Source organism: Tarenaya hassleriana, unplaced genomic scaffold (assembly GCF_000463585.1).
Source record: "Tarenaya hassleriana unplaced genomic scaffold, ASM46358v1 Cleome42, whole genome shotgun sequence".
NCBI lineage: Eukaryota > Viridiplantae > Streptophyta > Magnoliopsida > Brassicales > Cleomaceae > Tarenaya > Tarenaya hassleriana.
In genome coordinates this window covers 861,589-884,074 of record NW_010966986.1, presented here as the reverse complement: position 1 = coordinate 884,074, position 22,486 = coordinate 861,589, and the positions used below count along the sequence as shown (strand labels likewise).

At 35.2% G+C, this 22,486-nt stretch overlaps 4 protein-coding genes across 5 annotated transcripts in view; 3 read left to right on the top strand and 1 right to left on the bottom strand.

Annotated features, from left to right (window-relative positions):
* Window positions 1–3,877, bottom strand: part of LOC104825124 (plastidial pyruvate kinase 2) — a 4,572-nt gene extending 695 nt beyond the window's left edge. The window contains exons 1-12 of the mRNA XM_010557403.2: window positions 3,424–3,877; window positions 2,652–2,939; window positions 2,379–2,544; window positions 2,045–2,179; window positions 1,787–1,897; window positions 1,589–1,677; window positions 1,410–1,472; window positions 1,138–1,313; window positions 941–1,043; window positions 696–844; window positions 294–402; window positions 25–78 (exon numbers count right to left, since the gene is read on the bottom strand). Of these exons, the coding sequence (XP_010555705.1) occupies window positions 25–78; window positions 294–402; window positions 696–844; window positions 941–1,043; window positions 1,138–1,313; window positions 1,410–1,472; window positions 1,589–1,677; window positions 1,787–1,897; window positions 2,045–2,179; window positions 2,379–2,544; window positions 2,652–2,939; window positions 3,424–3,663 (1,683 nt within the window). The 5' untranslated portion in view covers window positions 3,664–3,877. The remainder of the gene's footprint in view (window positions 1–24; window positions 79–293; window positions 403–695; window positions 845–940; window positions 1,044–1,137; window positions 1,314–1,409; window positions 1,473–1,588; window positions 1,678–1,786; window positions 1,898–2,044; window positions 2,180–2,378; window positions 2,545–2,651; window positions 2,940–3,423) is intronic.
* A 2,765-nt stretch (window positions 3,878–6,642) lies between these two features.
* LOC104825123 (probable membrane-associated kinase regulator 6) lies at window positions 6,643–7,923 on the top strand. The gene is made up of 2 exons (XM_010557402.2): window positions 6,643–7,474; window positions 7,632–7,923. Exons 1-2 carry the CDS (start codon window positions 6,805–6,807, stop codon window positions 7,637–7,639), a joined length of 678 nt encoding a protein of 225 aa, XP_010555704.1. The 5' UTR covers window positions 6,643–6,804; the 3' UTR covers window positions 7,640–7,923.
* Window positions 7,924–13,674: 5,751 nt separating this feature from the next.
* Window positions 13,675–16,133, top strand: LOC104825122. 2 transcript variants are annotated; one of them, XM_010557401.1, is made up of 3 exons: window positions 13,675–13,809; window positions 14,821–15,598; window positions 15,675–16,133. In XM_010557401.1, the coding sequence occupies exons 2-3, from the start codon at window positions 14,872–14,874 to the stop codon at window positions 15,842–15,844; spliced, it is 897 nt and encodes a 298-aa protein (XP_010555703.1). In that variant the 5' UTR covers window positions 13,675–13,809; window positions 14,821–14,871; the 3' UTR covers window positions 15,845–16,133. The 2 variants fall into 2 exon arrangements, with proteins under 2 accessions (XP_010555703.1, XP_010555702.1); XM_010557400.1 differs by having other exon boundaries at window positions 14,821–16,133.
* Window positions 16,134–17,552: 1,419 nt separating this feature from the next.
* LOC104825121 (ribosome biogenesis ATPase RIX7) overlaps window positions 17,553–22,486 on the top strand; it is a 5,913-nt gene continuing 979 nt past the window's right edge. The window contains exons 1-14 of the mRNA XM_010557398.2: window positions 17,553–18,048; window positions 19,095–19,216; window positions 19,294–19,382; window positions 19,490–19,525; window positions 19,620–19,713; window positions 19,809–19,851; window positions 19,973–20,073; window positions 20,266–20,330; window positions 20,426–20,919; window positions 21,016–21,100; window positions 21,200–21,340; window positions 21,445–22,013; window positions 22,112–22,247; window positions 22,351–22,419. Of these exons, the coding sequence (XP_010555700.1) occupies window positions 17,834–18,048; window positions 19,095–19,216; window positions 19,294–19,382; window positions 19,490–19,525; window positions 19,620–19,713; window positions 19,809–19,851; window positions 19,973–20,073; window positions 20,266–20,330; window positions 20,426–20,919; window positions 21,016–21,100; window positions 21,200–21,340; window positions 21,445–22,013; window positions 22,112–22,247; window positions 22,351–22,419 (2,259 nt within the window). The 5' untranslated portion in view covers window positions 17,553–17,833. The remainder of the gene's footprint in view (window positions 18,049–19,094; window positions 19,217–19,293; window positions 19,383–19,489; window positions 19,526–19,619; window positions 19,714–19,808; window positions 19,852–19,972; window positions 20,074–20,265; window positions 20,331–20,425; window positions 20,920–21,015; window positions 21,101–21,199; window positions 21,341–21,444; window positions 22,014–22,111; window positions 22,248–22,350; window positions 22,420–22,486) is intronic.

Below are 22,486 nucleotides of genomic sequence, written 5' to 3'. Positions count from 1 at the left end.
CCCCCCCCCCCGCCATATCGGCTGCCTCCCGCTCTGCACTATCGCTATTTCCTCTCCCTTCTTCACCATTCCCAGCTTCTGTTTCATCAATACACAACGTATTACTAACAACCACATCATGAAAAATCATGGACTAAAATTCAATCATATATGTATTACTCTTGTTTATGTTACTATATCAAGAGAGAAAAACGATGCGTAATGCATCGATCCATATGGTTTTGACTCACCGACGGGTTGAATTAGAAGTATCAATGAATTATAAAAAATAATTTACGGGACGAGAATTTTACCACCAATGCATCCAAAGCTTTTGCAAAGGTTTCTTCGGCATCATCTGTAAACTGCATGTATATGGGGCATACTCCCTGATACAGTGCTAGTCTTTGTTGAATCCTCTTCCTACACATTCAATTAAAAAAAAAAATTGTGCAATCAGTGTAACTAATGATTTGTATAGGTAACATTAACATTGCATACTTAACAATAAACTCATGGTTCACCCTAGCATCCGACTTGAGATGTGGATATATTCACTTATGGTTTCATCCTCGACCACGAATGAAATCCTTTGAACCAATTACATGACTGAGTCAAAACGTAAAAGCCCACCGCTATATTCTATAGTAATTTCAGACAAAAACTATGGGATGCAGAGAGAAGATTCTTGTCTGAAGGGAAATACGGAAACTCACTCATTTGTGAAGGCGAAAATCGTGCCAGAAGGACGATAGTGGCTCAATAAAATGGCCATGAAACCAGTTCTTGTAAAGACAACAGTTGAAGTTCCAAGAGTGTTTGACATCATGGTAGCATGATATGCAAACATCTCACTGGTATGGTTCTGCCAGAGAACAACAAGCAGGCATGTTTCCAGTTACTAACAAAGATATTATCCAAAGAGCAACATGAAAAGCGAAAACAGGTTTGCAAGCTTTACCTTGAAGGCTTGCCCAAGATTAGGCGGCATTTCACCACCAGCAATGGTTGCTTCTGTACGTAGAGCCACTGTGTGCATCACTCTCACGGCTTTCAATGGGAACCTGTAAAGGGAAGTGAAATTTCTTAAGATAAGCCATCGAGTAAAACCAAGAATTAGCTAATTTGTTCAATGATAAGAGAATGGTTGCCACTTACTTCCCATGAGCAGTTTCTCCAGAAAGCATCACTGCATCAGCACCTTCTCTAACAGCAATTGCAATGTCCGAGACCTCTGCCCGTGTTGGAGTTGGATGAACGATCATACTCTCGAGCATGTTGGTTGCAACAATTACAGCTTTTCCCATGCTACGACATAGCGTAATAATCTCCTCCTGTAAATACAAAGCCAATTAATCTATTGGGTACCAGAAAATTGCAAATTCACAAGTTCTTAAGCTCTGAAAAAACTGGTGCAAAGCAAGATATACCTGAAGAATTGGGACCTCTTCGATAGGAAGCTCCGCACCAAGATCACCTCTGGCAACCATTGCCTGAAAACCAGAAGCAATTATTAATTGAAGTCTCAAACGCAGATATCATACTGTAAGCTACAAAAGCACAGGAAACAAATAAAACATTGAAAGTAGAAATAGATGGAAAAGATCACCCCATCTGATGCTGTGATAATTGAATTCAAATTAGGTATCGAATCTGCGCTTTCAATTTTTACGATCACATGTATATCAGCGCCACAGCCTGCCAATTATTTGGAAGAAAAAATATCATTACAAAAGGAACCAGAACGAGAATGAACAAACTATGTCTAACTCATTCATTTGGGAGATCATCTTCTCCATATACTTACTTTGAAGGTAATTCTTCAATTCATGTACAACTTGAGCATCTTTGACAAAGGAAACAGCATAGAAGTCCACTTTGTTATCCACTCCAAATTTGATGTCCTCCCAATCCTTCTCTGCAGGAAGGAAAGGGTTATGACCATTATAAGTCGGAGAACAAGATCATTGTATTACAACCTAAGAGGCCCAACACTTCTCAAGAACATTTCTCATGGAGTGAAAGAAAAACAAAAAAAACTGGAGCATGAAACCAAAAGTCTGACCAGTGATCGAAGGCAATGTTGCACTTTTCCCTCTGACATTGAGGTGCCTCCTTGACTTAAGTTCACCTCCATCAACAACTTCACATTTGACTGAATCCTTAGTCTTAGACTTCACAACCAATGACATCATACCACCTACAGCATAGGACAAGAGCTATCAGTATGTAGTGATTTTATCATCAAGGGTTATTTATATCCTGGACCAAATATATCTTGCTGTGTATCATATAAAACTAAAATGGATTGATCCATTTGTCTTGGACAGAAACCTCTTGTGAAAGCACAAAGAAAATATTGCTAAACCATTTTTCACCAATCAATCACGCTTACATACCATCAACGAGTAGCATATCACCCATTTCCACGTCATTGACAAAATCATCATAGTTAACACTGACACAATTTGCCGTGCTGACTCCTCTCTGAATCGTAAAAGTGAATTCTTGACCCGCGTCCAACATAATAGGCTGCGGCAAATCTCCACTTCTAACCTCTGGGCCCTAGTACAAATGAAACTGATCATCAAAGAAGGGTACTTTGGCTTGAAAGAATGAACGGTAAGTAGAGAAAAAGTAGAGAATTGGAATGAATGTGAAATAAAACACACCTTGGTGTCAAGCATGATAGCAATGGTGTTGTCTTTAGACTGTGCATTGTACTCTTTAACCAAATCGATAACCTTCTGATGCGAAGCATGGTCCCCATGAGACATGTTCAACCGAGCTACATTCATCCCAGCTTCAGCTAGCTTCCATATCATTTCCCTTGTGTTGGTAGAAGGACCGATGGTGCAAACGATCTTCGTCTTCCTCCGCACCGTCGGCTTGGACCACATCCCTACCGAAGTGTCACCGAATTGCTGCATTTCCAACAACCTCTCCAGTTGCTCCTCTCTCTAATCATCATTTAAGAGGAAAAGGAAAGAGCTTCACTTTCAATATCACAGTCAAAGCACGACTCTTGCATACAATACAACATTACCAATTTTCTTGGAGCTGAGCAATATTCCTACCCAGTGGGAAAATTCGGCACTTTGATCACTTTTCAACTTCGGAATAATTAATACTACAATATGCAAATGTATTTGTCTGACTTATTTCAGAAAGTGAATAAATTTCATCAACCATAATCAGATGACTCTGTATAGAGGAAATTCAGACAAAGACAACACCACAAACATCACGATTCATACTGAAACAGCACATGAGAACTTCTGATTCATGTCAAAATCAGACACTAAGTCAGATTTGGACAGTTTCTCAACATTTTGCAGCCAAGTATAACTATAATCACGTAATGATATTCAAACTTTCCAAAGGAACAAACGGAAGCCAAAATAAAAAAGCATCAGAAAGCAAGAAGACAACGAAAAAAAAAACCTGCGGGACATCCTCCGGGGACACCGGAATAACATCAGCCTCGACACGAGCGGATCTCACAACAGCATTCACTTTTCTGTTCCGCACAGCGGCTCTTCCTCTCCCCTTCTCTTCTCTCTCCAGAACCTTCCACGAAAAGCCCGCAGGTTTCAGAAGCTTATCCGGTCTGTCAGACACAGATCCACAGTTAGAACGCAACAGCGAGCCCTGAATCGACCTGGTAGCCACCACCTGAGCCATTTCCGCTTCCGCCGACAAGGATCAACGAAATCGACAAGTGAAGCGTGTCGGATAGAGAGACGAGAAGTGTTCCCGCGCGGTAATGCAGTAGCTGAAGCGCAGAGAAGGGAGCTCGAAGGAAGAAGGCTCGGCGGAAGAAACGAGGAAGACGAAGGAAACGAAGTCAGAACAGAAGAGGAAAGGGAGCTTTAGCTTAGTTCGTATCGAAGGACGACAAATCAGTTTTCTGCGCTTCTCGTCACTATTTATTTATTTTGATTCGAAAACAGAAAGGGAATTCGATTTCAAAACGACACCGTATATAAAGTCGAGTTCAGGCCCATTATTGGCCCGTTAAGCATCCACCGCTTAGGCCCAATGTGAGCCCATTACTTTAAAACGCACTCGTTGATATCTGTAAATGAAGGGGAAAAAAACAGATCTGCATAAATATGCATTACAGTCTGGTTAATAAAAACCTCAAAATTCATCTTGTTTGGCTCAAACAAATTCAACAAAATACAAAATTAAAAAATTGATTATACAATCTTTAAAAAAAAAAAATCACAGGGATTAGCATTTTATTGATAGAAGAACCCACAGCTTACATTAACATGAACCTTGCAAAGAGTTCAAAGATCCCTTCTTTTACTTTTCTTATTTGCAGAAATCTTCACTTCGTTGTTGATTGAATCTGCAGGAAAAAAATTGGGGTATGATAGTTTAATCTAATGGAAAATCCGTAATTAGTAAAAACAGTGGTATTATATTAATGTACGTCTTGATAAATTTATACGGGTACGGTTTTAGTATACTACCGTATTATTTGGTATTTTGAAAAACAAAGTACTTATCCCAAACCCGTCAAGTGGGAAGGTGGATATACCCGAAAATAGGTATTTTCGGATATTTTCTTCGCATTCCATTTGAATCGAACCGAAAATTTCGATGCCATTTTTGTTACAATATTTTTACAAAACCAAACCGATCCAAATATTAAAAAATCTGGAAAAAAAAAACAAAATTTTATTATTTTTTCTTAATAAAATTCAAAATCGAACCCAATTGAACCGAACTGGATATAATAAACATATAACCGAATAATTTGAAGGTACGAAATCCAAACCGAATCATTGAGACCAGTCATTGAGAAGTACCCAGATAATATCATCTAGGGTTTCTATATTTCTTGGTGGGCAGGCTACTTGCTATTTTAATTAGAAAGAACCCCGAAAATGACGAGTGTTTCCAAGCCGATACATGGATTATTACTGTTTTGTAGAACGGTAATTTCTTCTGTAATTAATTCCTAGCAAGTTAGAAAAAGTTTACCCTAAAGCGAATATAAACACGATTATGTAACCGGATGCAAACCGGAATCAACCAAGTAACTCAAAGCCTAATAGATGTGATTCATGAGTCCAAAATTACCATGTGAAATATCTGCCATTTCTGATAATAGATACTCCAAAAATGAAAAAAAAAATCCAAATTAGTCACTTCAATTACAAATATATACAAGTTTCCTTATCTATATCAAAGAAAGGTATCTCGAGAACATCCGACAAACATTCCTTTGTGAAGATCTTTTATCAATGCACTTTGAAAAGTTTTTAGCAATAAATACAGTTACGTACCAAAACATTAATAAATTTTCCTACAAATAGATACAAAAGAATATCAAATAAAACCCATGCATGGCGCGCTTTTATATATATATATAGATATATAGTCTATAGATATGGTCCTGAGTAGGCTCCTAGTCACTTTCTAGTTTCGGCTTTTGTCCCCAATACTTTAAACATCTTTCGTTTCTCACCCCGACACTTCCCGGGACCGCTGTCTTGTCCTCTTTTCTGCTTTGTCTCTCCCTTACGTTTTCTCCTTCGTCATATTATTATTATTTTCTTTTATAATATAAGGAAACAGACATTGTGTCACTGTGTTTTTTCATCGGAAAATTTTAAGTTGTTTTTGTCCCTAAGATTCCTTAATTTCACCACCACTTATACAACTCGTGGTCGTGAGCCTCTGAAAATTATATTTCCAATACGATAGAATAATTATAAAAAAAAAAGTCGAAACGATATTTTTTTGTGTGTTCTTATAATTTGTTTTCAGCTAAATCTGTAGAGATTCTCAGAAACCAACCGAGAACAGTACACGCTTGTACAGCTACAATTGGATATACGTATACATATAATAACCCCGACATGTTGTTACAAGTTAATTTAATGTTACCATCATCATCATGTTGGGGGCTTTTGCCTATATACCCAACACGATGCATGGCACGTAATATTTTCTCATATTCACGGTTCGGTATATGATATTTTTATTTTTGTCATGTTTTTTTTTAAAGAGAGTTGTTCACATATATATATGATGGTTATTCGGTCTGTGGTGGGTTAAAGCCGGTTTCATTTTATTTTAAACGATTTGGTCCGATCTTAGCGTTGGTTCACTGTTGTTTGGTTTTATTAGGGTTTCTTCTTCTTCTTCTTCCTCTCTCTCTCTCTCTCTCTCTCTCTCTATATATATATATATATATGATTGGCAAAGATATATAATAGATTGAGATGATTTGACTATTGGGATGAGATTGGTATATAACCATGCATAGTTTTCAAGATGGATGATTGCTAATTAATGGTGAATTTTGGTTCGAACCATTGTTATAGATTCACGTTTATACGTACGTACACATGTCACGGAGAGGAAAAGGAGGAGACCGTGAAACAATACGTTTCAATTGCGTATGGTGTTTATCATTTACTTTCTTGATGCAACAAATACATACATACATATATATATATATATATAATATGATGAGAGTAGTAGTAGGGGCTCACAAACCTCTCTGTGTTTCTTTCCCCCTTTCCCTTTCCGATTATTTAAATCTGTTGTCTCTTACCAAACAAACCACATAAATATTACTGTTTTATAATATACATATATATATATGGGTGTGCGTGTTCTGCATGTGTAACTGTGTGTGTGTATATATACACTGAAACATATGTTCCCAGCTCAAACCCTGTTTGCCTCGGACAGATTTCTCTGAACACAAAAACACAGAAAGGAAAGGAAAAAAAAAACAAGAAAGAAAATATCATTATCCGCCAAAAAAAAGGAAAAAGGAAAAAAATTCAAGAATCCGCCATGGAAGATCAAGAATCACAAGCCTGCAACCCTCTTCCCATAGAGAGCTTCTCGTACGGCTGGTTAGTCAACTTCCCTTCTTTAGAAAACATCGAGAACTCGACAAGAACGTCAGTAGACACGTACGACGATTCTTCCTCCTTCATCGAGATGGATCCGAGGTTGCCTCCTTCCAGAAGATTTTTTATCAGCCCTAAAGATCGAAGCTTCAAGTTCGATAGCTTCTCCAAATCCGAGTCCTTAGCTCACGCCGACGAGCTCTTCTACGACGGCTACGTCATGCCCCTCTTTGCAAACTCCGCCGAGGAATCTCAGCCGTTGGATTCATCGTCGGTGAGGCCAGAGAAGATGAGAGCCGTCGGATTGACGAAGAGCAAGTCGTCTTCGTGCTCTAGGAGGTTTCAGAGAGCTTCGAAGTGGGTTCTACTGAAGTACATAGATTTCTTGACGCCATTGTATAGAAGAATCCGAGGTAGCAAAGCTTCTAGATCAAGCGGAAGCAATGGAGCAAAGAGTGGTAATGAATCGAGGATTCGAGCTACGAGAAAGCAAGTTTATTCCCACGAGACAACGTCTTCTCCGAGGGTAAGCGTGGCTGATGACTGGAGAAGATCTTGTGACTCGGAGAGTTCCATCTACGAGGCTGTTCTTCATTGCAAGAAATCATTCGGTAGGCACATCTATTCCATATATATATATATATATATGTGTGTGTGTGTATGTGTGTATACGTTTCTGAAGGGTTTTTAGCTCTGTTTTAAGACTATTTTTCAGCAGTTTTATAATTTTCTTTTTGTTGTTCTTCTGGGTTTTGTTATTTTTTACAGGAAAATGAGAAGAATCCATGGTTGAAGGAGAGAAGCAAATTGCATATACACATGGGAATCAATCAAGAAGGGGAGAGAGAGAGAGAGAGAGAGAGCAACTTGTGATATGTCTTCTTGTTCTCTCCTTACATCTCTCTCTCTCTCTCTCTCTCTCTCTAATTTTATGAGATTGATGTGATAATGTGAATGTGTCATGTGAAATGGATCGAGAATATTTGTGCTTTTACATGATTAGACAAATTAGGTTGTTTTATTATGGGCTCAGCAAATCAGAAAATATATTTTTCATACATTTTATTTTGTTATTAATTTTTTCTATGTAATATAATATTATATATCCCAAATCATTTTTACCTATATTGCATGTTTGCTTTTAATCAGTCTAATCGGGTGCTTCACATTTTGGTTCCACTCTGCAAAATCAAATTTAACCAAATACCAAATAATCGGATCATATTTTAAAACTATATTAATTAAATGAATTAATGTAATTTAAATAAAAATTCAAAATAATTGAGAAATAGAAATTTTTTTAATAAAAATTGAACCGAACTAAAAACATTATAAAACATAAAATTTTACTAAAACACAACAATAGAATCCAAAAATTAATGAACCAAATTATTATTTGAATCCCATAATATGTAACCCTAATAAAATCCCATAGCTGAAATCCAAAAAATAAGAATATTTTGGATTACAAAATCTAAAAAGGCTCGTAATAATATCTCTGAGATGACTTCAATCTTCACTTACTCTCAAAAATTTCCAAGTCTTTGTAGATTTCGTAATCCAAATATTCTTTGTTTTTGTATAATTGTGTTTGTCATTTATAGCTTTGCTACATCTTTTCCTATCATTGGGTTTGGTTGTAAGACTTGACGTCATCCATGATCCATATATAATACAATGTATTTATTAATTATTTATGCATTTATCTTGATAATAACTATTAACTTCTGACCGAAAAAAACAAACCTTACAATTCACCAATTTATATAGTGACGGTTGGAGAAATTATATTGAATATATATAACATATAATATTTAAGTGTTATCCAAAATTCATCACAATAGAAAACATCAATTGAACTAGTTTCTCTTCACATTTTTTTATATATGAATATTTCCCTTGTAAGAATTGAAATACTTCTTTAAAATTTATTTGATTTTTGTTAACTATGATCCACCGTGCAAACATTCAAATTAGATAATAAATAAAAACAAATTAAAAGTCCAAAATCAAGCATGTAAACAATAATTTCAACTCTTTGTGATTAAAAAAAGATTTTATTACACAATACTGTTTTTATCATCTTTTTTATATTTCAGTTTCTTCCATCTAGCTGAATTAATTGATTTTTTTCAACAAATTATAGTAGTATATAATATGAAATTATCATATGCATATATATATATAGAGAGAGAGATTAATAATTAAATTTTACAAAGTATCAACCATAAAAAATTTACAAAGTAGACCTTAAAGTTATCAATATACTACGATATGGTAAATTTTGGTGTCTATGAAAAAAAATTATTTCATAGTGTACTCGATGTTTAATTAGAAATAATAAATGTTTGATGTTAGGAAATATTTATTTGATAAATTATTATTGGCGGTTAGAATCTTCCTATACTTTTTTTTCTACAAAAACAAAACAAAATTTTTATGCTATACATTTTGCAATTTTTATTTTTGTGACTTTGATAATGTCGAAACCATTCATTTACGTAATTCGCCAAATGTGTGATTAATTATCCAACATCAACCGAATACCATCTTATTATGATTATGAATTTTATTATGCATTCTTTTTTTTTTTTGTGGCTTTGGACAAGAGGGGGACAAGTCTATTGTTTCCCTTTAAAAATAAAATAAAATGCCTAAATTTGTAATAGACCCAAGTCCCCATTTAAAGTAATTTACTTTTCGGTTAAAGTAGTTTGCTTTAGTAAATTTTTTTTTGAGTAATGGGGGTGTCTTGGACCGATGACCAAACTAATTTCACGGTCATAAGTAAGTCGCCATAAATAAATCGTTTGATTAGAATTTGTACTCTTTTTTCCAACTTGAAGTTCGAATTCGGACATAACAAATGTTTTACGTACCTTTTATCCTTTGAACTATTCAAACTGGGTTGTGTTAGTAAAATTGCCCATTTCTATGCACGAACTCTACAATACATGATTTGCAGAGCTACACAATTCGCAATACATTTTAGTGTTAAGTTTGAAATTGAAATGGTATATACATATGCGGGTCTTTTAAAAAAAATATTATCAAAATCATTAAAAATATGAGAAAAATATATTATATGTATGTTTAAAATTATTACGGGCAAATGGTTTGTTCATCCAAAAAGACAGACAAAAAGAGTTAATTAGGCATCATCTTTCTTCATCATCATCATCATCTTGTTGAATTTCTTATTCCAAGAAGGTTGTTTCATTGGCTGCACATATAGGTGTAATAGCCCATTGGTAATACACTGCATCTAGATCCACATTTTATGTCCAAATTATGGTAATAATAAAAAGTTTTACTATTTCATTTGACTTGTAAAAGCAAGACAACTATGGTTTTGGAACACTATATATATATATAAGCCATGATCGAGACCGTATATATATATATATATATATATATGTGTGTGTGTGTGTCTGTAAAGTATAACTCTCGATATAATGGTAAATGAAATTATTCACTAGTTCCATTATAGTATTATTCACTCTAATGTTTAAAATTATATATGTATGTATATAAAACTCTAAGCATTATTGTGAATGATACTATATTTATTATTTACTATTCTTCTTTATTCACAATAAGTTTGAAATATCTATACAACATTTGTAATTTTCATGTGGTTATTTTAGAATTATATAAACAAGTAGAAATAATGGTGTTCCTAACATAAAATTATATATGCAGTATATATAGGTAAATGCATGTGATCCATATTTTTTACAGGAGAAGAAAACGTGAGATTCAAGAACTATATTGTACATATATAGATATTCTACATTTGGTTAGACTTGAGAGAAAAACAAAACAAAAAAAACTATAGATTTAAGTTTAACATTGTGAAAAGGGAATTAAATTTTGCAAGAAACAAACCCCCAATGGCTATTAACTATATATATATATATATATATATATATTCTATATTTGGTAAGAGAAAAACAAAGAAAACTATGTATTTAACATAGAGAAAAAGGAATTAAATTAGGCAAGAAACAAACGCCCATGGCTTTTAGCTGGCTTCAACGGTGACCCAAAGGGAGAGATATGAATTGGGCATATAACAAAAGAAGGCAAGTGATATTCACATGGCGTTGAGACAAGACAAGGAGACATTGACAAAGATATATGTTCTCATATATTCCAAAGACGTTGTTCCTATCTTCATTTTGTGTATCAAGATATAATTTTTTTTATAATATGTAATATCTAGATTTAATTTTGTTTCTATATTTATATTAATTAAATAAAATATTATATGACTATTTCTATCTATAAATATTGTACTACTTTATAAAGAATGAAAAATACAATGATCATCCACTTTTTTTTTTGTCTCTTATTATCTTCCATTTCTATACATAATTTCTCTTTTCTCTTATTCTTATTCTTCATTGTTTGTGCATCATCTTTCTTGGACCTCCTCTTCCTATTCTAAAAGAACAAAATCAGAAACCGATGTGTATCTGTTTATATTGTATTCTCTTTATTTTAATTTTATATGACGTTTTAGGATATTTTTTTATGTTTTAATAATTTTATATAACGTTTTAGGATAGTTTTTTGTTTTAAAATGAATTGTGCTTTTTAATTTCCTGAGCATTTTTTATTATATTTTTTCCAAATTACCCATATTTCATTATAGTTAATTAGAGAGAAACAATCAATAGTATTGAAAAAATAAACTAATTAAAATGGTTCCTCTCGTTAATATATCACCCTTCTCTATGGAATACGATATGTATCGGTTTTTATATATTTCACACATGACATAATCATACCAACAAAGATTTGTATTGAATATATGTACATGTATATATCACATGCACAATTAGTATATACATAATACATATATATCGAAATACGAACAAATACGATTCATCAATGCAAATCTTGCCTCACTGCATGATTTTCTAAATCAAATCAGAATGAACAAAAGATATAAAGATGGAAACATCACAAAATAAGCCCATGCATGCACAATGTGGTATTAGATAAACATTTGTAAAATCCAGACAAAATTTAGCATCTTTTACACTACGAATATTGAATATTGATACATTTAATTAATGATTATTTTTTGTTTATGCAATAGTTTTTTTACGATGGCAAATTTTGTTTGTTTATTAAAAAAAACAGGGTTTCTGTCTCTTCTCTATTAATATATGGTTTTTAACTTCTTCAGAATTACTTTAATTGATAATAGAAAATTGTGTTTTTCCTTTAATTTTACCTATTTTGATTTTACTGAAAATCAAAGAAGCTAATAGATATTTATAAATTTAAAAAATCAATCGAATTCAAATTATCGTCATCGTTACGCTGAGTCGTATATTGTTCGAGTGATTACGTTTATTCATTTTTTAATTTTTTTTGGTTACGTAGAATAGATGAATTCAATTAATATTTTTTTTTTTGTTGAAATATGCAGACAACAGTCATAGGCATAGAGAACAACTCGAGGACCCAACAAGTGATAATTACGCCCAAAAAAATTCCGACAAGAAAACACTGATCTTTACTTCAAACTAGATTAGTGATGATTAATCACTATTTTAATTAATTAACTAATTAATTAATTAGCTATTTAAATCAATGGCTCGATTGAGAAGCAAATTTGGGGTTGCTTCCTCGTCAAGTAACTGGCTTTATTTAGGTTTTGTCCGAAATCATAAAAGCATTGATCACGATTCGAATAAGCCAAAGGGAGCGAATTGCCTAATTTATGCCTTTTTGTCGCCCAAAATTTACGTTAATTTCTCTCCGTTATCATTTTATTTTATGGTTTAATACTTTATATTATTTCTCATAGTTTTATAGATCAACGTGGATAATTCAGCTGAAAAATTATGTCATAATAATGTCCCCGGGAGGCGGGAACTTGTAAGACAAAATGTTAAATATTTCGAGTTTTGATTCAGTTTAGATTCTATATTTTTTTTGGGTTCGAATTTTTTGTTTAAATAATTTTATTCATTCGATTATTTTTATATTATTTATATTTGATTTTTTGAAAAAAAAAACATTCATAAAAGATTTCAGTTTTTGTTAAATTATTATTATTTTATTCTCTGTATTTACTTTAAATAAATTATCGTTTAAATTTTAAAAAAAATATACTATTTAATTAGGCTAACATTTGATTCCAATATAATTAAGTGTTATTCTTATAGATTCCGTTGGATTTTATATATGCAAATTTACCTATCCGCGATAATAAAAGAATTTGAGAAAATATTTTCGCCCCACCGTATAATAATTGGCAACTTAAAATTTTATTTTGCAGAATTGGTGCTTTATAAAAATGATTTAAATTTCAATAAGTTTCATCATGTAATTTCAACAAGTTCCGTGTAAAAACTTATTTTATTAACATAATTTAAATTTCATAAAAAAAATTCCATCATGTAATCTTTTTAGATTTTTTAGCTTAGAACTTAATAACTTAATATTTTACAAAAACAAAAAATAATGGAAATTTGGAATCTCGAAAATTCAAAGAATTCTAGAATTTGGATTTTTTGTTGGTTTGGGATCTGAGAGACGAATTCCCGATCCCTTCAACATTACTATTTAACTGAAAAAATATTTTAAAATTTACAAATTTATATATTTATGTGAAAATTTGTCAAAACTTAATGCATCAACGAACATTGGATTCGAAAGCCATGTAAATTACAATGGAGCAAGATTTTGGGCCCACAAAAGAATCCCATCAGTAGGCCCACAAATGGCCCATCAATGGCTTCGTTCATTTCAAATTACATTTCTTTATTTCCGTACACGAACACCGAAAAACGCAAACGAGAGAAGAGGAGGCTAAGGAACAGAGGGAGGCCAAACGACAGAGACGAGAAGCAATCTATAGACATAGAAGACAAACGTCGATACGTACACACGCGCATATATACGCATTTCGTCGCAAACCCCAGATGTAAGTGTTTCCCTGTAAAACCAGCTCGATTTTCTCTCTCTCTCGGAATATGGTTCCTTGATTCCCTGCTCTTCAACAATTCTGATGCGTGTTCGCATTATAGATTGTAGATTTCATTTTCACTTTCCGGGTTTGTGTTGATACTCTCTAATCTTTTTTCTGGGATTCCTACTTTTATTGCATTGGTGTGATGGTTGATTCGTTTGTTTTTGGGCCACTCAGGTCATGAAACTACTCTATTTCAAATGTCTAATGTGATTTTGGGGCCAAGTTGAGAGCGGGTTTGTCCAGGAAAAAGTTATTTTTAGGACAAAGATCGATCCTTTTCTGCGGATTTGATTTGATGTCTGCTCTTTTGGGGGTTCAGTTTAGTAATTGATGGATAATATGCCATTGAAATCAGGATGGTTATAGTCGAATGTATCGGATATTCTGGTCCGTTATGTGTTACCGGCAATGGATATGGTTTGAAGGGGAATATCGATTTTCTACGTTGATTTTTCAAAATGACTACTTGTTCGTGAAGCTATGATTGACAGTGTATATGTGATCTTGTTTCTGTTATATTGTGGTGCATGTAGATGCGTTGCTAGCACTGTTGATTTACCTACTTAAGTAATTTTGAGTTTCCCTTTCATGGAATTGTTTGCTAATGTGATATTCACTACAAGTCGATGATTAAATCATCGTAGAGATTCATGGGGATCGAGCCTGAAAGACACTGGTCCAACTTTAGAAAGGAAATCAATAGAGTTAGTTCAGTTCTTGAAGATTTCGGAGATCATTTATAATGTTGACCGCGCGAGCTTCTTTAAAGCCGCGTGGCTCTGGAAGAGACGTGCATTTTATGTTCCTGAGTTGTATTGTGTGTGTTTTTCCTTGAAAGGATTCTGAATTTGCCAGGCATGGAATGAATGGACCTCCTGCACTTGCTTGTTGGCAGATGATCGTGCATGGAATATATGCATATGAAGAAGTGAAACTAAAGAACCTTTCTTGTTGGCTTCTCAGGAAACATCTGTCAATGTGATTTTTGATAGGAACAAGGTTTTCTCAGAAAATATGATTCAGCTGAATCAAGAATCTGGCTCACCTCCTCCTGTGAAGCGAAAACGGGGCCGCCCTCGCAAAGATGAAGCCCTAACCAGACAAGAGAGCACACCCATCACTCCTAAACCTAACACTGTGAGTCCGGACGACATCACGGGTCGGTTGGTTTCCGGGGTAGTTGAAGGTTCTTTCGATGCAGGGTATTTCCTCAACGTCAAGGTTTCTGACTCTGATAAGCAACTGAGAGGCATTGTCTTTATACCGGAGAAAGTCACTCCAATTACTGCAGCGAATGATGTAGCTCCTCATGTGAAGATGTGTGAAAGAGAAGAGATCCTTGTCCCTGCTTCAAACCTGCAAGCATGGCCTCAGAATCAACAAAACCCTCAGAAGCAAACTGACGTCATTCCCGAGCTTCAGACAGATGTTTTGATCACCGATACGAATCAATCTGCCCCTTTTACGAAATCTTTCCCTGCAATGCAAGATGCAGCAATCGGTTCAGAGCTTCAGTTTTCTGCAACAGCTGCTAAGAACAGTTCTGCATGTGATATGAAGGTAAACGACATTGATAATGGCGCTTCTTCGCTAGAGAGAAACCCTCCACAGGAGATTGCACGCTCTACACCGGAAAACCAAGCTCTACCTCTAATGCCGCAGTCAGGCAATGATGGTTTCTCTGAACAGTGCAATACAGTTCCAGCAAGTATGGATACAATGCCACCCGAAGATTCAGGAGGTATTCCTTTTGTCGATTTCTTCCCCACTCCTGAAATAACTCGACCTCTGAACCTGAACCTTGAGATATTTCGTAGAGAGGCAGAGCTATCATGGAACAAACAGCATAAATCCCCTTCACATGCTGAACCTTCGGGCTTCAACCTTATGGCGGATAAACTGTCTTCCACCGCTGATTACGTGCCAGAGGAGCTTCAGCTGGAGCTCGGGAACAAGACCACGAGCCGTGTTAACCTTCCTCAACTGAATGGAGGGTTTCGAAATGGCATTCCCAGTGAAACCATCGAGACAAATCCTCAACGTGCTTCGTCAATGAGCGGCTTTCTTGCGGGATTGTTTGAAGGAGAAGATGCAGCAGAAAGCGTGTTACGTAGGTAGCAGAATAGGCAGACTACTCTTTTTCTTTAACGTCAATGTTCTGTCTTTTTGGTCATGGCGCTGATTTTGGAACCTTTAACGCTTTAGCTTTTTAATCGTCTTTCAAACTCTTGGTTCTTATTTGTGCAGTGTGTTAACTGGGCATTTCTTCCATTTAATTCCTTGTAAAAAAATTCGCAAACTTGTACAAAAATCCCACGTATAGCTTTAAAATTTCAAAAAAAAAATGTAATTTTTTTCCAATTTCAACTTTTTAAAAACAATAAAATAATGTTGTAAAATTTAACTTAAAATTTAATTAATTTCCGAAATTAATAAAAGTTGGTGTATTTTTTTTAAAAAATTTAAAATTTTATGTACTTATTTGATTTTTTTTTTATAAATTAGTATATTAATATGTGGGGTTTTCTTAATTTTTTAACAACTTTCATTTCTTTAAGAAAAAAATCGAGAAATTGCACGGATATATGGGCTATATGGGCTTTAAACAAGGCCCAATACTTAAAAATGGGTTATATGGGCTTAGAAACATCAGTATTACTCTCATGTTTATACATATATTAAGTACAATTAATTAATTCATTGTGCTTGGAGTAATTATGATCCAATGTCGGGGGCATTAACGGATATGTTCACTGATTTTCGACCAATGAGGAGAGAGAGAGAGAGAGAGGACACGATTATGCTGAATATTATGATGTACACGTGGCATTTCGATCATGATATGATTATTGTTGGTCCAATGAATGGGCATTATTGGTATTGATTTTGATTGGAGAGAGGGTTTTGGGATGTGGGGTTTATTCGTTTTTTTATAAAAAAATATTTTAAATTTGTTTTTTATTATCAATTTTATGTTTAACTTTAATTAAATTATTTATCTAAAAAAATCATCTAACAAGTTTTAAAATACATTATAGTATAGTACAATATCATTTATCTAAATGTTATCTTTACTACTTTTACACCCATAGCAACGAGAATACTGAATTTGGAGAGTTTAATATCACCTTTTTTTTTTCCTTTTTAATAAAAAATAATCTATTTTATTCCTCTTGTATTATTTTCAGTGTAAATTAAATTTGGTTGGATATTATCAACAAGCTAGTCCTAAGCTTCCCAACGAATTGAATTATTTAAAATTTGGAATTTTGCTTGTGGACTTCAAGTCGAATTTTTAAGGAGAAAAAACCTTTTTGAAGAAAGATGAAAAAAATACTCATTTCTAGTACTAATAATAGAGAATTGGCATCATATCTTATCATGTTCCAACTTTGAATTACCAAACTATTATTCACCATAATCAAAACAATATTTTAAATCAATGATATTTTTGCATAATTTGAACATTATTAAGCCCTACCAAACAATTAATTTTTTTAAATAAAAAACAATAAAAAATTAAAAATAGCTGATCGGCCAAAAATGGGAGAGAGAGAAGTGTACGGAAAATAAAGGAACAAGAAAAAAAAAACCGAAATAGCCGGTTATCGGTCAAAACAATCCGAGGAAATTAAAAAAAAAAAGTTTTCCTTTCAAAAGATTAAAACTTGTGTGAAATTTTGGTTGGGGGTTTCTTCCTTTTTCCCGGCAAAGGGTTAGCGTCCACAAGAGTATCTCAAGCTTTGCTATAAACAGACGATCATCGCTCCCCACTCGTCAACCTGGTTTCTCTCCATCGTCAAACATTCTATTTATAAAAAAAAAAGATCCAATTTTTCTTTGTTTTTTTTTCTGGCGCGGAAAGTTTTTTTTTTTCGGGGAATGTTGCGTTATGTTCGTTGAATCCCGCCCTGATCGTGTTATTTGAATCCGGGTTTTGTTCTTCTGATTTCTGGATCTTTTGGGTTCGTTGAAAATGGAGCAAAAGAGTGTGCTTTTGTCGGCATTAGGGGTTGGAGTCGGGCTGGGAATCGGGTTGGCTTCGGGTCAGAGTTTGGGCAAATGGGCGAACGGGTCGGGCTCTATGGTGGATGGTCCGACCGTGGGACAGATTGAGCAGGAGTTGGTGAGACAGATTGTTGATGGGAGAGAGAGTAATGTCACCTTCGACGAGTTTCCGTATTTCCTAAGGTAACTGGACAAACTATATCTGTCTTTTTTCCTTGTGTTTCCTCTTCTTGTTTCTCCGGTTGATGGTATGATTCTGAGCTAAAACTGTTTGATTTTTAACCAAAAACAGTCACGGATTTTGAGATTAAGGATGTAGATAAGAGTGGGTTTTTCTAAGAATTTGATTTCTGCAGAAAGATTGAATATCCCTAGTGAATCATGGGAAAGTTTAAATTTTTAACTTTTAGGTACTTGATTTAGTATCTAGAAACGGAGCGGAGGTTATGGATCCTAGAATCTTTGGGTACTCGGGGGTTGAGAGAATGAGAAAGAGATGCTACTGCAAGAGTTGGGGTGCTTGGTCCCCCGGAAAATTTCTGTTTGGGGAGAAAAGGAAGGAAAATAGAGGAAATTGGTTAGGTAAGGTGCACAAGAAGCATGTGGGTGATTTTGGCAAAAAGGAGAAGGATTCTCTTCTTCATAGTTGCCACCTCTGATTCTAATATTTTGATTCATTACTTTCATCTTTTCTTCTTTCTTCTCCCACATTCCCTTTTTTTTATTTGCCTTGTTGTTCTTCTTGGATTCATATTTTGTCTCTTAATGAACCTGGAACTATCTCTATACAGAGCACATCCGTTTTGTAAACTTCTGAATTTTTGTTTAGTTTGTGGTGTTCATATGCAGATGTTGTTTGAACCTGTCTTTTGTCTTGCTGAATTCTATCTATGAAGCTTACTTTCAGACCAAATATGGCAATATCATGAAATACTCTCCGGACTAATGAAAGATCCGACAATGAGATTCTACCTTCAACACTCTGACAAGTGACATTAGGTCAAGATTATCTTTTCCCTTTTGGAGTTTAGAACTTGGACTGTAAGAATGAAGCTATCCAGAACAAATGGTGTATGAAAGATACAATCTTTACGTTAAAGCTTGTCCTGGTTCAGGCTTCTAACTTGTGATAAGAACCATATGTTTTTTGTGAAATTTGTTTGAAGATACTGCATATTTGAATTGAGCAGAGATTTTACTTCATATCCTCGGTTGTTTTTTTATGGCAGCGAGAGAACTCGGGGTCTATTGACAAATGCAGCATACGTTCATCTTAAGCAGTATGATATCTCGAAGCACACAAGGAATCTTGCTCCTGCAAGTAAAGCCATTCTTCTGTCAGGACCTGCTGGTAAGTTTCCACAATACTCTATCTCATGATCTTTGTTTTTCGAATCCGTTTTATGTTGTTATTCTCTTTCTCTGCAGAATTTTATCAGCAGATGCTTGCCAAAGCTCTTGCTCATTACTTCGAGTCGAAGCTCTTGCTGCTTGATATAACTGACTTCTCTGTCAAGGTAATCGATATACTTAGCTTCTATATTTCTCAGAAAAGAAGAGATTAATGATATTTGCTTACTAAAGAACAGCTAGTAAGCTTTCTCCGGTCTATTCTTTGTTACAGATACAGAGCAAATATGGGTGTACCAAGAAGGAACCTGTAAGTTCCTTTTAATTCTACTTTGTTTTTGTTTTTCCCTATGTACTCTTTCCATTCGGAGTGTGAGACTCTAATCTTGTCTTCCTTTTGTTAGTCTCTCAAGAGGTCTATCTCTGAGATGACGTTGGACAAAATGTCATCTTTCATGGGTTCCTTATCTGTGCTGACTCAACCGGAAGGAACTAGAGGTAGAAGAACGAAAGCCCGGCTTTTTATTTTAGTACTTCATATTATTTTTCCTTTGTTTAGTGCTAAAATAATATCATTCTTGTAAATATTTCAGGGTCACTGCGTAGGCACACTAGCGGTAATGATCTTATTTCAAGGTACCTTTGTTATATCTGATCTTTTGTTGTTTCAGACCCGTCTGATGGGTTTAACCACCAGTTTTGAGAGAGCTTTCTCTGCGTCACATCATCCTACTAGCCCCTTTCATGTAATGTGCAGGAGCTTTGAAAGTTCTAGTAAACCTCCAAAACACAAGAAAAACGCCTCCACTGCTTCTGATATCAGTAGCATATCTTCTCGTTCCGCAAATTCTGTTTCAGGTAGATTTCGATTCTTGAAGTTAAATTTCTTGCTATCAGGATTCTTGTATTGTAACCCTTTTTCTCTTCTCGCCTGTTGAAGAAATCTTCGAAAATATCGTTTATCGGATCTCTGCCTTTCTGCATATATAGCATCTCAACTTTCAGACTCTTGACCCCCTCATTCATTTTTTTATTTTTTTTGGCTTCTAGCTTCTAGAAAACACGCAACGAACTTGTGTTTCGATGAGAAACTTTTCATACAGTCACTTTACAAGGTAAAACCATTGACAAGTGGCTAGTTTTCTAAACTGTACCAATGCTTTATAACTTTCCAGACATTCTTAAACTGGGCTACCCTTTTCCCTTACAGGTCTTGGTTTCAGTTTCAGAAACCAATTCGATAATACTATACCTCAGGGACGTCGAGAAGCTTCTTCAGTCTGAAAGGTTCTACAAGTTGTTCCAGAGGCTTCTGACTAAGCTTTCTGGCCCTGTCTTGATACTTGGGTCAAGATTGTTGGAACCCGAAGATGATTGCCAGGAAGTTAACAAAGAAATTTCTGCTTTATTTCCGTACAACATCGAGATCAGACCACCTGAAGATGAATCTCAACTTATCAGCTGGAAAACTCGATTAGAAGAAGACATGAAGATGATACAGTCCAAGGACAACAAGAACCACATTGCTGAGGTTCTTGCAGCCAATGATCTCGAATGTGGGGATTTAGCTTTAATATGCCATGCAGATACGATAGTTTTAAGTAACCACATAGAGGAAATTGTGGTTTCTGCAATTTCTTATCATTTGATGCACAACAAGGAGCCCGAATACAGAAATGGGAAGCTGATCATATCCTCCAAGAGGTACTAAAACAGTAAAACACTTCAAACACATCATTTTATCACCACTTTTCTGGATTCTGGTTATTGAGATAAATGCCTTCGTAACCTGGAAAACAGCTTGTCCCATGGATTGAGTTTCTTCCAGGAAGGTTGTAGAGGCCTAGAGAACTCCTTGAAGCTGGATACAAACACCGATTCTAAGGTTCTTACAATTCTGATATTTTGCTTTTGAACCATTGAACTATAAAAAAAAAGGTAATGCGATGTGAATGGGGTTATTGCTTTCTCCTATCTGATTCAGGGGAAAGATGGTGAAGAGGCAATAGTTTTAAAGAGTGAGTCAAAATCTGAGACACTTGCTCCTGAAAACAGAACTGAGATGGAAAAGTCGCTTCCTTTTACCAAGAAGGACAGTGACAATCCCCTGCCTCCAAAAGTGCCAGTAAGTGGGAAAAAAGGACATTCTTAGACATTTCATACTGTCTGGATGAAACTTTGCTACCCATATTGATATAATGTATCGGAATACCCTTTTTATACGTGTAGGATGTTATTCCTGACAATGAGTTTGAGAAGCGTATAAGACCAGAGGTTATCCCAGCAAGTGAGATTGGTGTGACATTTGCAGATATTGGTGCCTTAGATGAAACTAAAGATTCGCTTCAAGAACTTGTCATGCTTCCTCTTCGTAGGCCCGATCTCTTCAAAGGTGGCCTTCTCAAGCCATGTGGAGGAATTCTCCTGTTCGGTCCACCCGGTACGGGAAAAACCATGTTGGCAAAAGCCATTGCAAATGAAGCTGGAGCTAGTTTCATCAATGTCTCCATGTCCACAATAACTTCGAAATGGTTTGGTGAAGATGAGAAGAACGTGAGAGCTTTGTTCAGTCTCGCAGCAAAAGTTTCTCCCACGATCATATTTGTGGATGAAGTGGATAGTATGCTGGGGCAAAGGACAAGGGTCGGTGAGCATGAAGCCATGAGGAAGATCAAGAACGAGTTCATGACACATTGGGACGGGCTTATGACAAAACCTGGTGAGCGTATCCTTGTTCTTGCTGCAACGAACAGGCCATTTGATCTTGATGAAGCAATCATTAGGAGGTTTGAGAGGAGGTAAGCATATAAGCATAAGTGACTATTGAAGTGGCTTGGTAGTCTTCGTCTCTGCTGAATTGGATTGTTCTGCTTTCGGTTTCGTTTTGTTTGAGCAGAATTATGGTGGGTCTTCCATCAATAGAGAGCAGGGAGAAAATCCTGAGAACCCTACTGTCGAAAGAGAAAACAGAGAATCTTGATTTCCAGGAGCTTGCACAGATGACAGAAGGCTACAGTGGAAGTGATCTTAAGGTTTGTCACACTTCCATCTCATTTCACAACTTGCCGAAGAACAGGATTTTCCCCCCTAAGCAAAATCTTCCGGAACTGATTACTGTCAACGTTTTTCAAACAGAACTTATGCATCACAGCTGCATATCGACCAGTTAGGGAGTTGATACAGCAGGAGAGATTGAAAGATCAGGTGAAACTCTCTCTCTCTCTCTCTCTCTAGGAGAACCAGGAACGGAGAGCTTTCCCCCCTTTTCCGC